At 40.2% G+C, this 17106-nt stretch overlaps 1 protein-coding gene across 1 annotated transcript in view; it reads left to right on the top strand.

Annotated features, from left to right (window-relative positions):
- CA10 (carbonic anhydrase 10) overlaps positions 1-17106 on the top strand; it is a 525515-nt gene that overhangs the window by 83664 nt on the left and 424745 nt on the right. Inside the window, exon 2 of the mRNA XM_055258217.2 lies at positions 2390-2464. Within this exon, the coding sequence (XP_055114192.1) occupies positions 2390-2464 (75 nt within the window). The remainder of the gene's footprint in view (positions 1-2389; positions 2465-17106) is intronic.

Raw genomic sequence — 17106 nt, 5'->3', positions numbered from 1 at the left:
TAGCAGGCACTAGTTTTCCAATCTCTGTTCTAGTGTATCATACTCAAGCATTTTCACATTGAAATACATATTATTATAAATTACATTTATTTATAGTTAAAGCACTACATTACATTTTTAAAGTGATGTATAAATACTGTAAAAAAATTTTTATAAAACAATTAGGTAAAAAGCTTAATGTAAAACAAAAATTGAGTGCTAAGTGGACATTTATTTGGGGTAATGAATCACATGCAAGAGAATGCAGCTTCCCCAATGACTGTCTCGTAGAATAAAGACAGAAGGCTGGATTTATGGTTTAAATTGTTTGATGACAGTCAGCAATCCTGACTGGATAAAACTTGGTGTGAGTTTTTATAAAACTCTGAAGTTTTTGCCTGTGATAAGGAAAACCAGTCCTGGCTTATCTCTGATGCAAAGCTGTTAGGTGATGTTTATAGTTCAATACTTTCAAGATCTTAGAAATGTGCATTTTTCCCAGGCTTTAGACATTTTACATGTCTAGCAGAGCTAGGCTGAAGTTTAGTGAATTATCAGCGTTGGGGTTTGGCTTTGTTGTTTTTTAGTAGGTTGTACTGTCTGTGAATTTTATTTAATTATAGTCAAGGCGAGCATTACAAGGTAGTTGTTTCATAAGAGGGCCATTAGATATCTGATCTCACTGGTTTCTAAGCCTTTGGGATTCTCTCCTGGCTCCTATGATGACTGTCTAATGAACTGGGGGAGAAGGAAGGTGAGTCAGGCAACACCAAGACCCAGAGGAAGAATCAGAACCCTTTCTGAACTCTAGAGAAATGTTGTCTACCCACTTGGGAATTTTGCAGCCATAACCAAACCTTGATTTGGTTTCTTGGCTTGGTCGGGTCTAAAGACCTCCTGGCTGACTTCAAATCTCCTTGTCTTTCCCTGGTGCTGCAAATTCCCAGAGTCTCAATTGAATCTTCCGCCTGACTCCCTGGTTGGACAGAACCTTTCCAGCTTCTGCTTTGAGGTCACTTCCTCCTTTGCCTGCTGTCCCAGAGCAGATGCACTGGCTTCCGACTTAGCTGACCTCGGGATCTTCCTCAAGGGCTACGGAAACGTCTGAACTCTATCCACACCACAGGGTCAATAAGAATACCAGGGAATCCAGTATACTTTGGTGTGTCCATGCCCGAGATTTGTGCTGGGCAAATTTAAAGGTGTTATTTTTTCCAGATCCTTAAATAAGCTCTTTGTCTCTCTTCCATTCGTTTTTAAAGTCTGCTACGCCCACTGTCAGTTCCAGAAGGAGTGGGCTTCAGTTTCACTCATCCTATGTCAGAAAATCTCCTTCAACCACAAAGATATAAGCCTCAGGGCTCTTCATATCATAGGAAGAAAAAGTATCTTCACTATACTATAAGAAGAGACTTGAAGCTAAACAGTCCAAGCTTATCTGGAAGCTAGAGAAATCTAGTAAATCTTCTCTCTATACAAAGCCTTGCATTCAAACCCATTGTCTTATACCCATTCTTTCTAACTCAGAATGATAAGTCTTTTCCCTAGAACTTTGAAGAGGAAGGCTAGAAAAAAAAAAAAACCACGAGATTTAAAGAAGAAAAGAAAAAAGTGAAGGTTTAACATTAACATTAATAGTAGGCAAACTACAAATATGATTGATTCACGTATTTTCTTCCAATGTGTCTGGGAATTGAAATATGAATGTAGTTTAATAAAGGGATAAGCATGCATTTATGTATCATGTATACTTTGGGGTTTGCATGCATGTGTAATGGCATTGCCCCAATTCAATTGTAAACTGTCATGAATTCAAGGGTTTCCCTGAGGTCATGTCAGCATGAGCTTACAGATCTCCATGATATTTTCCAATATCTTGAGCCCTCTGCCCTTTTTGCCTGTGATGTCAAAACCCTCCACCCCAGGTATTTATATTCTTGTTTTCATTTTCCTGGGACCTAAGGAAAGCTGGCTGGGTATACCTTTCAGCCTTCTAGACTGGCTCCTTCAGCGAACTTCAGTCTCTCCCAAAACAAGGGTTCCACGGACACACATGGATGGGATCTGCCTCCTCTCCTCAATTTCAGCAGGGGCTCTGTGTGTGTGTGTATGTGTGTGTGTGTGTGTGTGTATGGGGAAGATGATGAGAACAGGTAGCTGGGGACTTAAATACATAATTACTATCTAACATCAATTAAAACATCAGAGAACTTTCAATAAAATTGTTATATTTACCCATCAATGATCTATTTGAAAAAAAAAAAAGGAAGGGAGAAGGAAGGTTCTGCTGTAGTATGACTTTGGGGTAGAAGAGGATTATTTTATGGATATTCACCCTTCTTACTTGGACAGCTGGGACACAGTGTTTCTCTACCATCATCTTAATCTCTCTTCTTTGCTTTTCCTTTAGCTCAACAGAATTCACCAAAAATCCATGAAGGCTGGTGGGCATACAAGGAGGTGGTCCAGGGAAGCTTTGTTCCAGGTCAGTACACATTAATTCTTTTATTTACTTATTAAAAACAATTAGAATGAAAGCTAGCATTATTTCCAAGGATTTTACATTGCAAAAGGTGAGGCAGTCTAATTTATGTGTGCAATGAATACTCCATCAAGACAAAGTTTGTTAAGTAATGGGCAATTAGAGTACTTTTTTTTCTATCTGAGCCTGCAGTCTCAATGTCCTTCGGTCTATAGGATGCCCTCAGGGGCAGGGGCATGGATGATTAAGGGCCGAAGCTCTGTCTGCTGACATTTGGTTAAGTGAGGAAGAGCCATTTCTTAACATTAATGGAACAGGAACTATGAAAAGACTGACCATGGCAACGGAGCTGCTGGAACACATGCTGTCACTTTAGCAGCATCCATGGCCAGGACTTAGCACATCGGGCCAAGTATCAGCTAAAAATACCAGGTAAAGTGGATCCTGTCAGCATGGGGGCAGAGGACAGAGAACTGAAGACAGATTAAAGCAAGGATTATATTGTGAGTTTAGTTCAGAAGCAAGGTGGAGGGTCCCTGTGTCTCCTCCCACTACTCTTACCCTCATTATGGTCCTCTTGCTTTTAGTGGTCTTCTTGCTTTTGCTGCTTTAGTAAAGAGAGGCAAGAGAAAAAGCAAGCAAAAGGCAAGGACAGAAGGGAAGGCAGGTGACATATTTCAAAGTATTTTTAACTGCTCAGATGTGAGAATAAGAAATAAAGCTCTCAACAGGAGCCAATGTGCAATCTCTACTCAGGCACTGAAAACAGAGGGCTGGAGATGTCAGCTGAGGTCTCTGTAGTTGGTGGCAAATATAAAGAGCAGAGTCCCAGGTCACCTCATTCATTCTTGGCTTCTATGTGTTCTTTTCCTGTCCTTCTGTAGAGTCTATTACACCAGCTGTGCAGAGCTAAGCAAGTCACAAAACCCCTCTGAGCATCATTTTTCTCATTTGTATGATGGGGCAATTATAAGTACTCGTGAGGCTTTGCAGTAGGAGGAAAGCAGGCATGGTAAGGGAGAGTGGGTGACCCAGGAAAAAGCCAACTGGCTGCCAAATAGCCTCAGAAATGAATATTATTAACTTGATAAATTTACTATGGCATATCTATTCTATGGCCCAGTGAACATAGAAACTGAACTTGATTAATTCATCTAGAAATGACCAGGTTTCTAATGGTATAACAATTTCATTGGCACAAGCTATGTTCATGTGAAATAATAATGACAAGTGGCATTCAATACTTACAATTGAGGATGCCCCTTTTAAAGAAATAGAATGTTTACATACTTTTTTCCTAGGAAATCTGTTATATTCAGGATATCTCAGAAGTTACATTTATAATTATATTCTTGTATCTTGTGAGTATGGAATTAGAGAAATAAAGGGTATTCTCTCCAGGTAATAAGAAGTCTTGCTAAGTTAGTACTACCCCTAAAGAGAACATCGTCTGTAGTGATTGACATGCCCGTGGGTAGAACTGGGTGGTCACTGCAAAATGTTGTGTGTCTGCCTCACATTTTTCGATGTTTTTTTCTCTGTTGTCACATTCTTTCTTTAATGTGTTCAAGGCCCTATTTTGAGTTGGTTGTTGCTTCTAAGACAACCACAGGAAATAATTTTTATTGTCCCCTTATGTGTTGATATAAAAGAACTTAACTTTTCCTCACTCTCAAATTTAATTGAGATAATATGTGTAAACCTTACTACATGGGAAGCAGTAACACGTGCAAGTGTGATCATGGCCTCTGAAGTCAGACTTGATGGGACTTGAGTCTGGGTTCTGTGGTTTCTCGTTGGTAAGACTGTCAGCAGGTGACCTACCCATTCTCAGCCCCCTGGGTTCTTCATCTGTAAAATGGAGATAAGAACTAAATCAGCCTTGTGAGGTTTGCTGAAGATTAAATTACATAATGGAGGTAATGTGCGTATGGTAATGTCTGGTGCATGCTGAGTCAGTATATGTCAATTGTTGTTGGTATCTGCTTGAGAAAAGGGAGACAATTACAAACTGGAAAGTGTAATAATGTGTGTAAGGGTTTCTCAAGATGCCTGAAACATGGGGGATGCTTGAATTTATAAGGTCAAGTGTTTCTACACAGTGGACAACTAAAAGATGACTTCCTCGTCCTCTAAATTGAACAGGTCTAAAGCCTTTTGTCTTTCTGATAGAGAAGATTGGTATCTGATTATTCCACTTTCTAAACTTGTGGGAACTCCAACTCTGTTGAAAAGGATAAGAGTCATGAGAATTTGTGGATTAAGCAACTGAACCCGGGGCTCTAACATCTGACTCCAGATGACCTACTTTATCTGAGTGGGTACTTATGGCAAACAATGGACCCCTTGCCTCTTATTACTTGACTATAAAGTTAAGAGTGTTCTTCAATTTGTTACTGAGATTTTTTTCAGGTTATGGATGTGTGAAATAGGAGAGAACTTGGTATGACTGAACTAGTTTTATCGTCCCATAAGTTCCTCACTTAAGTGTCTAGAAATAATAGTCAGTTGGCATAACAGTTGTGAATCTGTGACTTCAACAAAGCTGTGGTGGATAAAAATATATGAGCTCTATAACAATGGTGAGTACAAGGTTAATTCAGCACACAAATGCCCCGCTTTGGTCAGTTCAATAGCATTTGTGGAGTACCTACCTTGTGCTGAGCACCAAGCTTGGGCAGTTATTAAACAGGTAACTGACACATGATTCTTACTCAAAGGTGAGCCTACAGTCTAAAGGGGAAGATAAGCCATAAATCCGTGACTCAGGGTAACAAGGGCTCCAACAGGGTTTATACATGTAAAGGAGGCAACACTGTATTGGGATACTGCCTGCCTAAGTGTTGAACAGATGTTGTTTACCTGCTCAAACCTATGCCTTCCTCTGACCTCACCCACAGCTAGAGTCTGTCTTGCAGGCAGAGCCCTGACTATGCTTGCACATTCGCCCTCCATACCATCATATACTCAGGTAAGGAGCCCCTTACCAGCCCCAGAGGGTGACTCTTGGCTGAGATTTACACCAACAATGGTGATTCTGGTCTCTTTCTTATCAGTAATTGGTTTAGACATTGTGATGGCTAATCTGGTGTGTTCATTTGGGTAGGTATGTACCCAGATATTTGACCAAACATGCGTGGATGTTGTTGGGAAGGTACTTTTTAAGACCAGATTAACATTTGCATCAGTCAACTTTGAGTAAAGCAGATTATCTGTATAATATATGTGGGCCTCATCCAATGAGTTGAAGGCCTTAAGAGAAAAAGACGAAGGTCCCCAAAGAAAAAGAGAATTCTGCCTCCAGAAGCCTTAGGCCAGGAGCAGCAATATCAACACTTCCCCAGGCCTCCTGCCTATTGGCTTACCCTGCAGACATCATCCTTGCCAGCCATCATGTGAGCCAATTCCTTAAAGTAAATAAATCTCTCACTGTCACCCCATTGTGTTGATTCTCTTCCCAGGAGAACCCAGAGTAATACACTAATATAGACATGCATATGTGATAAACAGTTCTATTCATGCCATGTAAGGAGAAGCCTTCTGAATAAACTTGGGTACAAAAGACACACTAAGATGGCAAAATGGAGAGTTGAGAAAAACTCATATCTTCTATGGCTCATTTAAGGATTGAATTCACCATGGAACTGCCTCACCACTTATTGTGTTAAGTGATGTAACAAACTTCTTACTGCTCGAGCCACTTTGAGTCAGACTTTCTGTCATTTGCAGCCTAAAGCAGTCTTCCAGGGCCAGGCATCTCACTACAAGGCTAAAGGAAGAAAGGAAGTTAGAACTGAGTCTTGACAAGATTCAAGAGTACTCAAAGTGGAGAAGGGTGGGAATGTGAGGAATATTTGACAGCACAGGCAAAGAGGGATTGTATTAATGCATTTTCATACTGCTTTAAAGAATCGCCTGACACTGGGTAACTTAAAAAGGAAAGAGGTTTCATTGACTCACAGTTAAGCATGGCTGGGAGGCCTCAGGAAACTTACAATTATGGCAGAAGGCAAAGGGGAAGCAAGATACCTTCTTTACAAGGCTGCAGGAAGGAAAAGTGCTGAGCAAAGGGGGAAGAGCCCCTTACAAAACCATCAGACCTTATGAGAACTCACTATCATGAGAACAGAATGGGGGAAACCACCCCAAGATCCAATTACCTTTACCTGTTCTCTCCTTTGAAATGTGGGGATTATGGGGATAATAATTCAAAATGAGATTTGGGTGGGGACACAAAGCCTAACCATACCATACCACTTTGGGCCCCTCCCAATCCTCATGTCTCTGACATTTCAAAACCAATCCTGCCTTCCCAACTGTCATGCAAAGTCTTAACTCATTTCAGCATTAACTCAGAAGTCCACAGTCCAAAGTCTCATCTGAGACAAGGCCAGCCCCTTCTGCCTATGAGCCTGTAAAATCAAAAGCAAGTTAGTTACTTCCTGGATACAATGGGGGTACAGGCATTGAGTAAATATAGCCATTCCAAATGGGAGAAATTGGCCAAAACAAATGGGCTACTGGCCCCATGCAAGTCCAAAATCCAGTGGGGTAGTCAAACCTTAAAGGTCCATATGATCTGTTTTGACTCTGTGTATCACCTCCAGGTCATGCTGATGTAAGAGGTGAGTAGCTCTGCCCCTGTGTCTTTGCAAGGTACAGTCCCCCTCCCAGCTGCTTTCACAGGCTGGCATTGAGTGTCCACAGCTTTTCCAGGTGCATGGTGCAAGCTGTTGGTGGATCTACTATTCTGGGGTCAGGAGGATCTTGGTCCTCTTCTCACAGCTTCACTAGGCAGTGTCCCAGTGGGGACTCTGTGTCGGAGTTCATATCCCACATTTCCCTTCTACACTGTCCTAGCAGAGGTTCTCCATGAGGGCTCCCCCTGTAGCAAACTTCTGTCTGGACATTCAGGTGTTTCCCTACATCGTCCAAAATCTGGGCAGAGGTTCCCAAATTCAGTTCTTGGCTTCTGTGCACCCACAGGCCCAACACTACAAGTAAGCCACCAAGGCCTGGGGCTTGCACCCTCTAAAGCAATGGCATGAGCTATATGTTGATCCCTTTTGGTCACAGCTGGAATGCAGGTCACCAAGTCCAGAGACTGCACAAAGCAGCAAGGCCTTGGGCTCAGCCCAGGAAACTATTTTTTTCTCCTAGGCCTCTGGGCATGTGATGGGAGGGCTGCTGTAAAGAGCTTTGACATGCCCTGGAGACATTTTCCCCATTGTCTTGGCTATTAAAATTTGGCTCCTTATGCAAATTTCTGCAGCCAGCTTGAATTTCTCCTCAGAAAATGGATTTTTCTTTTCTATCACCTCATCAGGCTGCAAACTTTCCAAACTTTTATGCTCTGCTTCTCTTTTAAACATAAGTTCCCATTCCAAACCATCTCTTTGTGAGTGCATAAAAATTGAATGCTTTTAAGAGCACCCAAAGTCACGTCTTGATGGTTTGCTGCTTAGAAATTTCTTCTGCCAGATACCCTAAATCACCTCTCTTAGGTTCAAAGTTCCACAGATCTCTGGGGTGGAGCAAAATGCCACCAGTTTCTTTGCTAATGCACAGCAAGAGTCACCTTTATACCAGTTTCCAACAAGTTTTTTATCTTCATCTGTGTTAATCTGTTCTCACACTGCTAATGAGGACATACCCAAGACTGGGTAATTTATAAAGGAAAGAGGTTTAATTGACTCACAGTTCCACATGGCTGGGGAGGTCTCACAATTATGGCGGAAGGCAAAGGAGAAACAAAGTCACATCTTACATGGCAGCAGGCAAAAGAGCTTGTGCAGGGGAACTCCCATTTATAAAACCATCAGATCTCATGAGACTCATTCACTACCAAAAGAACAGTATGGGGGAAACCACACCTGTGATTCAGTTATCTCCACCTGGCCCTTCCCTTGACATGTGGAGATCATTACAATTCAAGGTGAGATTTGGGTGGGGACCCAGCCAAACCCTATCACCATCTGAGACCACCTTAGCCTGCTGTATTTCATTGTCCATATCACTATCAGCATTTTGATCAAAGCCAGTCAACAAGTCTCTAGAAAGTTCCCACATCTTCCTGTCTTCTTCTAAGCCCTCCAAACCATTCCAACCTCTGCCTGTTACCCAGTTCCAAAGTTGCTTCCACATTTTTGGGTATCTTTATAGCAGCACCCCACTGTCTGTGATACCAATTTATTGTATTAGTCCATTTTCATACTACTATAAAGAACTGCCTGAGACTGGTTAATTTATAAAGATAAGAGGTTTAATTGACTCACAGTTCAGCATGGCTGGGGAGGCCTCATGAAACTTACAATCATGTTGGAAGAGGAAGCAAGGCACCTTCTTCACAGGGCAGCAGGAAGAAGAGCTGAGCGAAGGAACCACCAGATACAATGAAAATTCACTCACTGTTAAGAGAACAGCATGGAGTAACTGCCCACATGATTCAATTATGTCCCACCAGGTCCATCCTACAACATATGGGGATTATGGGATCTACAATTCAGGATGAGATTTGGGTGGGGACAAAGCAAAACCATATCAATGGGCAAAATCCTGGAAGCTTGGAAGAGAATGTTCACTAGTGCAGGAAGAGCTCTGGGAATTAAGGCTTTGGAGAGCAGCAGGGGCCTTATTATGGAGGGCCATACCAACAGGGAGTTTGGATTTTACCCGAAAGGAACTAGAAGTTTGGATTTTTACCCTAAAGAATCAAAGGAGAGGTTGAAACTTTTACAGAATTCAAAGTCAGAGAAGAGGGCCATATGAGCTAAGATAGGAGCACTGAGGGGTCTGGGGAGGGTGCAGCTTCTAGGGTTAGGGACCTTGTCTCTTTCCACCACCTATCCCTCCTGGATATCCCTCAGGCCTTCCATGCACCAGGGGCTCAATGTTTGCCAAAGAAACTTGGGTCAGAACAGACAGCAGTCTTTGTTCCTTAAAGAAAAAGACAAAGGCTTGACTCAGGAGACACAGTCAAGGGCTGTTCCTCTACCCTTAAATTGAGTTATAAAATAATAATAGTGCCAAATACATCAGTACAATCTGCAGTACATGCTGTAAAGGGAAAGTACTCAAGGTTTTGAGAAGCCTGGTAGAAACAGTCTGGAGATAAGGAGAGCCTCCTTGTGTAATCTAGGAGAAGCTAAGCTAAGGAAGACATTGCTAGTGGAGAGTGGTCTTAGACCAGTTGTTTAAGGCAGAAGCATGAGCCTCAAGTGTGGGCATGATATGTATGAGAGATGGAATAAAGGTCACTGTGGCCAGAGTGCAAAGTGACAAGTGCAAAGTGGTTGGAGATTGGGGTGGTCAGGAGCCAGCTCATAGATGGCCTTGTGGGCAACATAAAGTATTTGGATGGAGATCCTGGAAATAAAGGACAATAAATAGTTATAAGCAATTTACTCTTCCTCTGAGATCTGGGAAGCAGGGATTTCTGAGGAATTAGATCACCACTTATTCGGCAGCTTAAAGTCATAATACAGAATTCCTCTGAATGATTAATAGAGGAACTCATTGCTGCCATTTCTGATCAGCATTGGACCTAGCAGGCTACTTTGGCTCAGGTCAGCATCATCTGTTGCATTCTTTAAAACTGGGCACAAATGGTTTACCCAGGTCAGTAACCCTCCCAACATGCTATTTTCCATCCCTTTCTTTTTGGGTAGTTTTAAAATCTAAAGATTATTGGACAATGAAGGTAATTATACCCAACCACCTACAGGTTACCACTGATGTCTGTTTATCAAAATGTCCATTTTTTTTGGTTAAGAAAGTCTCATGGTTAACAGAGGTAAGGAGTGTAAGCTCTTCTTTCTCCACAATACTCCCAAGAAAGAAATTCACTATGTGACCACCCCTTCCAAGAGACCTGCATTCAGTCTCCCTTTGATAAGCTGTAAGCTTATCCTTCAATACATCCCAATTAAGTGATAGTTAAAGTAATTGTATTAGTTTCCTAAAGCTCCGTGTACTAGTCCTTTTTCACACTGCTATAAAGCTACTACCCAAGACTGGGTAATTTATAAACAAAGGAGGTTTAATTGACTCACAGTTCCACATGCCTGAGGAGGCCTCAAGAAACTCACAATCATGGTGGAGGGTGAATGGGAAGCAAACACCTTCTTCACATGGAGGCAGGAGAGAGAAGAAGCCAGCAAGAGAGGAACCATTGAACACTTACAAAACCATGAGATTTCATGAGAACTCACTCACCATCATGAGAACAACATGTGGGGAAACTGCCCCCATCATCCAATCACCTCCTTCTAGGTCTCTCAACACCTGGTAATTACAATTTAAGATGAGATTTGGGTGGGGACACAAAGGCTAACCATATCACTCTTGTAACAAATTACCCTAAAGTTAGTAGCTAGAAACAACAGATTTATTATCTTACCATTTTAAAAGTTGGACACACTAAAATTGAGGTGTCAGTAGGGCAGCCTGCATTATGGAGGCTCTGAGGAGAAATCAATCCCTTGCCTTCTCCACCTTTTAGAATCCACCTGTATTACTCAGTGCAGGGTCCCTTCCTCGCATGGCTCCAGCCTGTGCTTCTGTTATCACATATCTTTCTCTAACTCTGACCCTTCTGCCTCCCACTTTTCAGAATGTTTGTGATTGCATTTGGCCCATCTGGATAATCTAGGGTGATCTCCCCAGCATAAGATCCTTGACATAATCATATCTGCAAAATATATTTTGCCATATAAGGTAATACATTCACAGGTTTTGGAGGATTAGAATATGGACATTTTGGGAAGACCATTATTATTTTTTTCATACTTACATTATCTCCAAAGCTAATGGAAGCACAATTAACCCATCACATGAACATATGATTTTGTAGTTGTCAATACTGGTTCACTCATGTTACTTCATTCAGCCCTTACAAAATTTGCACTCATGCTCCCCTTTTTCCAGATGAGAAAACAAAGCAAGTTAGGTAAAGTTATTGTCTAAATTTCCAATACAGGTCAAAATAGAAGCAGGTTTGTAAATAAGCACATTTCTAATCTAATGCTCTTTCCACTACAAATATGTATAAATCTGATTAACAGATGATACTTCTTGGATAGACAATAGTACTGTTCTGCTTATCTTCTAGAAAAAAAGGAACTGCAGGCAAAAATAAAAGGCTATATACTAGATTAATCCACTGAAAACTCAACACAAACCTATCTTCTCTCTATACATGATCTAGCATTTGGATATCATTTATTACATTTAGAAAGCCTTTCCAGGTGTCATCTTTCAAAATAATTTTTTTATTTTGGAATGACTTTAGATTTACAGAAAAGTTATACAGGGAGTTTCCATATACTCTTTATCCAAGGTCCCTAATTTAATGTCTTACATTAGCAGTACATTTGTCAAAACTAAGAAACCAACCTGGATACATTACTATGAAACTAAACTTAAGATTTTGTTTTAATATCCGAGTTTTCCCACTAAGGTCCTGATTCTGTTGCATAATCCAATTTAGGATACCACATTACATTTAGCCTTCATGTCTCTTTAGTCTCCTCTGGGCTGTGAAAGTTTCTTAATCTTTTGATTTTTCATGACTGGCAGTTTTGAGAAATACTGGTGAGCTACTTTGTATAAAATTCCTGAATTTCTGTGTGTTTGATGCATTTCTTGATTAATCTGAGATTGTGAGTTTTGGGGAAAATTTCCCTGGAGATAGAGTTCTATTTGCATTACATCCTATCAGAGGATACGTGATATCAACATGTGTTTGTCTCATTTGTGACAACTTATAAAAAAAAGACACGTATTTCTATCACCAATCAGTAAATGTGGAAGATTCAACAAGGCTAGAGATTGATCTTTAGTTGTAGAACAAATGAATGATGGAGTTGGACCTAGAACCAGATCACTTGCATTAACAGGTAGTATTTCTCAAATTGGACTGTACTCCAAAGACCCTCCTGATATCTTACTTTATGACATCAATTGTTTTGCCACAAAATTGTATGTAAACCTTTGTGTTTGAGAGTAGAATTTTGTTTCAAGTTATCTTAAGAATAAAACTTGCATTTTAATGAGCCCTGTGGCATATTGAATAACTCTCTCCATTGGAGGTAGTCATTAACTGTGTAAGGTCATATTTCAGCCACTGAGTTTTCTTTTTTTTTCTTTAGCACTTTTTTTATTATACTTTAAGTTCTAGGGTACGTGTGCACAACGTGCAGTTTTGATACATATGTATACATTTGCCATGTTGCTGTGCTGCACCTGTTAGGTATATCTTCTAATTCAGCCATTGAATTTTCTTGGGCAGGGAGTTTGTGTGTGGGTGAGCACGCCAGTATTTTCCCTCTCACGCCCCCGGACTTTGTTTTTGTTACCAATTGTCTTCCTCCTTTGGATAATAGATGCAGCAACGGGTTCTGGAAAATGCTCAGTGGCTTGTGTCTTCCACTGACCAAACGTGAGATCTTAGGCAAGTCACTTAGCATATCAGGACCTTGTTTTCCTCACATATAGAATCAGGGTATTGAGCTGCATGGTTTTCAAAGAACCATTCCAGCTCTGATATTTTTTGTGAGCTTGCTAAGATTGGTTTGGAAGTTATAGTTAGCAGCATTAAGGAATAGAATATTGATTTCATTCACAGGATAATTTTATTATGCTCTCAATATCAGTGTTTGTAAGTGGAGGAAGTGATGCAATTCTCTCTCTAGATTTCTGATTTTTCATCTCTAAGAGGAAGCAAGCAGAATTGATATATCTTTCAATATGAGAAGGTGATGTTACACTGACTCACCCTCAATTAGAAATACTTTGTTATTTTTTTTCCCCCAGAAATTGGGATGCATAGTGTGTAAAATTTACTCAGAGCCTGATGTGCCAGACACTCTGCTAAACACTAGGGATACAAATAAGAATAAATGACAGCTCCTGATCTTAAGAGCTCGCAGTTGAGTTTAGAGACATGCAAATTAAGAGTTATAGTTTAGCCTAATAAGACATGTGAGACATGAGTGGTGGGATCCACACATGTGGATTGGCTGCAGAAAAAAAAAAACAACTAACCCTACCTCTGGGGTCAGAAAAGGCTTTGCAGATGAAGGCTTCTCTTGACATAGGACTTAAAAGATGAATAGGCATCTGCCAGGTATGCAAGATGGAAAAGATCATTGCTGGTGGATTAAACACAGTGAAATCTGAACTACTACTGAATAACGGATTGAAAACTTCATGTAACCAGTAAGCAGTCCTATTTATCATTTCATTTATGAGAGTCCCTATTATTACCACACTTCAGAGCTGCATGGTGACTCAGAAGGTCATGCTTTGGATCCTACCCAACCATTTGATGGACAGTAATGTTTGAAAATCACCTAATGTCTCAGAGCCTCAGTATACTCATTTGTAAAATACAGACAATAATACCTGTGTCTCAAACATTTTTATAAAAATAAAATTTTGTATTAGAGTTAGTCTGGCATCATAGACTATGAAAGTATCCAAATATATTACTATTTTTATTATCATAATTTTGCTTTAGGCTATTTAAAGTTGCATAAAAGCAGCCTGATCAGTTGTACCACTACTGAGTTCCTAACACATCCTTCTGATCCAGGGAGGCACGTGTAAGGCTTTTCAGTATGTGCCAACTACAGCGTGTTGTACTTAAAGACACTACCTCATGTAAGTATATATAAACCTGCATATATATTTCAGCACTGAGAGGGTTTGGGTCACGTTGCAGCCATCCAATATGGAGTACTCCTGTTGGATAGGCTTTTGTACCAACCCTTCTCAGAGGTTCATGGCTTTCCTAGTCACACCAGGAAATTTCTGGCCAATCAACACAAGTGGTTCTAGCTAATCAACCTCTTGAGAAGCACTTTGGAACTTCAGGACCTACACAGTCAGAAGTGCACAAAGGAAGGAACACAGGGAGTGTTCCATGCTGGGTGCAGGCAGTAAGAGTGTGCATTGTCTGGAGAGAATTTAATAATAGTAATGAAACCCACCGAAAGTTTGACCTGCTTTTTGTTATCCCCAGGTGCTGGAAATTGTAAAAATGCCAGTGATAAAATACTCCGCTTCAAAAAAGCTTTTGTTGGTCTAAGCTCTAAACAATTGCTGTAGTTACTGTTGAGTTTTAACAATACAATTTACCCTTGAGAAATGTGGTGATTAGGGATGCTGACCCTCAAGCCGCCAAAAATCCATGTATAACTTTGACTCCCCCAAAACTCAACTACTAAGAGCCTATGGTTGACCAGAAGCCTTACTGATAACAAATAGTTCATCAACACATATTTTATATGTTATATGTATTAAATACTGTATTCTTACAATAAAGAAAGCTAGAGAAAATAAAATGTTATTAAGAAAGTCATAAGGAAAAGAATATATTTACTGTTCATTATGTGGAAGTGGATCATCATAAAGATCTTCATTCTTGTCTTCATGTTGAGTAGGCTGAGGAGGAGGGAAAAGAGGAAGGGTTGGTTATGCTGTTTCAGTGGCGGCAGAGGCAGAAGAGGTAGATAGATGGGGAAGCAAGATGGGCAGGCACCCTCGGTGTAACTTATTGAAAATAATCTGTGTATAAGTCGACCTATGTAGTTCACACCCCGTGTTGTTCAAGGGTCAATTGCATGTTTTTATTACTTATTCTTTACTAAGCACTGTATTTTACATAGAATGTGATGGGGGAAACTCTAATTATTCAGTTAGCCTCCAACACGGAGGCATTCAGCTACATAAGTTTTGTTCCAAGAGAACATTTCAAAGGGTTCCAGATTGGTGGAGCTACTGTAGGCCAAGTCGTGTCTGTAATCCCTGTTGTACTATATATTCCTGAATTTCAGCAGTTCATATAAAATAAACAACAGCACTGTGATTGTAAACACAAAGAACAGAACTTGAATTACATCAACTATGTCATTCTATGTGACAATTTGGAGCTTTTATTTGTACTTAAAATCAGATATAGCTTTACTGAAGAGCAGTTTAGTTATCTGTTGATACTTTGTAAGGGTAAGTAGTGCTCACTGGGTTGTTGTATGATAATGGGATTGTTTACAGAATACACAGCAGGATGCTTTAACCTCAGGTTATTCCTCTTTGTCAAGTAGAAGAAAATCAAAGACAGCAAGACTATAACTCCCAACCAGGAATTCTACTTCTTATAACTGCAAAAGCATGACAGGGATATGCCTGTGGACACTTATAAAATGTAGTTTCTGTAACAGTCTTAAAAAAGACAAACTATATAGCAAAAGCTTTTATGCAGCAAGTATCCAGCATGGGATGCTCTTACTTTGAAAATTTCACAACACAAGCAAGACAGCTCCTCTCTCCCAGCCCAGCCTCAGTTGAACGACCCGTTTTGATGATCATGGCTGAGGTTAGGGGGCTTCTTTCTCCCCACCAAACCACTTCATGACTTCTTATGAATAGACTCCATGGTGACTTATGATTTTTGCATTCCAATTCCAAATTGCCCTGCAAGCTGCCTTCTTCCCTCACTGAACAGAATTGCGTCATCAGTTCCTTCCAAGTGTCTTTGGCACCTTTCCAATCACCAATGACGCTCATTTTGGACACCTCCTCTTCCTTTCTGGAAGAGTGCACATTTCTAGATTTGAGGGTTCCTTTGCAGCCTGCTGTGCCTGCTCTTCCTCATGTCACCTCCTAAAAGGTAGACTTCCACAGCCTCTTCATCTGCCATCTCTTCTTCTTACAGCTTCTGTCAGTGGTCACCTGCTTTACGTGAACTACGACAAAATCTCCCACCCTAGTTCCAGTCACTTCCCAGTTACAACCTCATATTCCAAGAATTTGTTCAGATTTACCTCCCCATGTGAGCACCTGAACTTCACAGGGTGTAGTTAATATCAATTATAAATGCTTTTATACTTTATTTGAGGCTATCTGCCTTATTCTTGGAGATATGATGGCTTTCCCCTGAAGGATTTTTCTAACACATCAGTTGCCCAGAATTATGGCTCATTTTAAAGAGTTTTATATTCAGACCATGCCATTCTTGCATTTATTTTTACTAGGAAAATATTACCTTTTTATGGCTAATCAGGAGAAAATAACCCTTCATCTCATCAGTCTGAAACTGTATCAGTAATATATTATTATAAGACTTTTTATAATGTATCACACAATAATATATCAGTTTCACAATACATTTACACTCTTGATTTTTAATCAGGCATTTGGTGTTATGAAAACTACTTTTTCTTGAAGACATTCTTGGAGCCTCCAACATGCTGTTCTAATGTCAACTGATGGTTTTCTAACCTTGTTTTTCAGATATCACACTAAATTTGTTTTACTGCCTAGATTATTCTTTCTCATATATTGTGGTATACATTTAAATTCACTTTATGGTTTTGGAAACTCCATATTTCAGTTTTGCTTTGCTTTTTTCTTTTCATCAGAAGGGTATGTGAGTGATGAGTTTTCTGGGTCCTCAGGTGTCCAATAAAAGGTTTTTCTTCATCCTCACGCTTTACTGACAGTTCATCTGGTAATAAAATTCTAGTGTCAAAATTACCTTCCTTCCATAAGATATTCCTAGGCATTACTCTATTGCCAGCTTGTAAAGGGTCTCAGATAAGTCTAATGCTTTTGTAGATAGATCTTCCCTACCAGACCAGGCCTTA

This window comes from Symphalangus syndactylus, chromosome 20 (genome assembly GCF_028878055.3).
Source record: "Symphalangus syndactylus isolate Jambi chromosome 20, NHGRI_mSymSyn1-v2.1_pri, whole genome shotgun sequence".
Classification (NCBI taxonomy): Eukaryota; Metazoa; Chordata; class Mammalia; order Primates; family Hylobatidae; genus Symphalangus; species Symphalangus syndactylus.
This window is presented reverse-complemented; position numbering and strand designations above follow the sequence as displayed.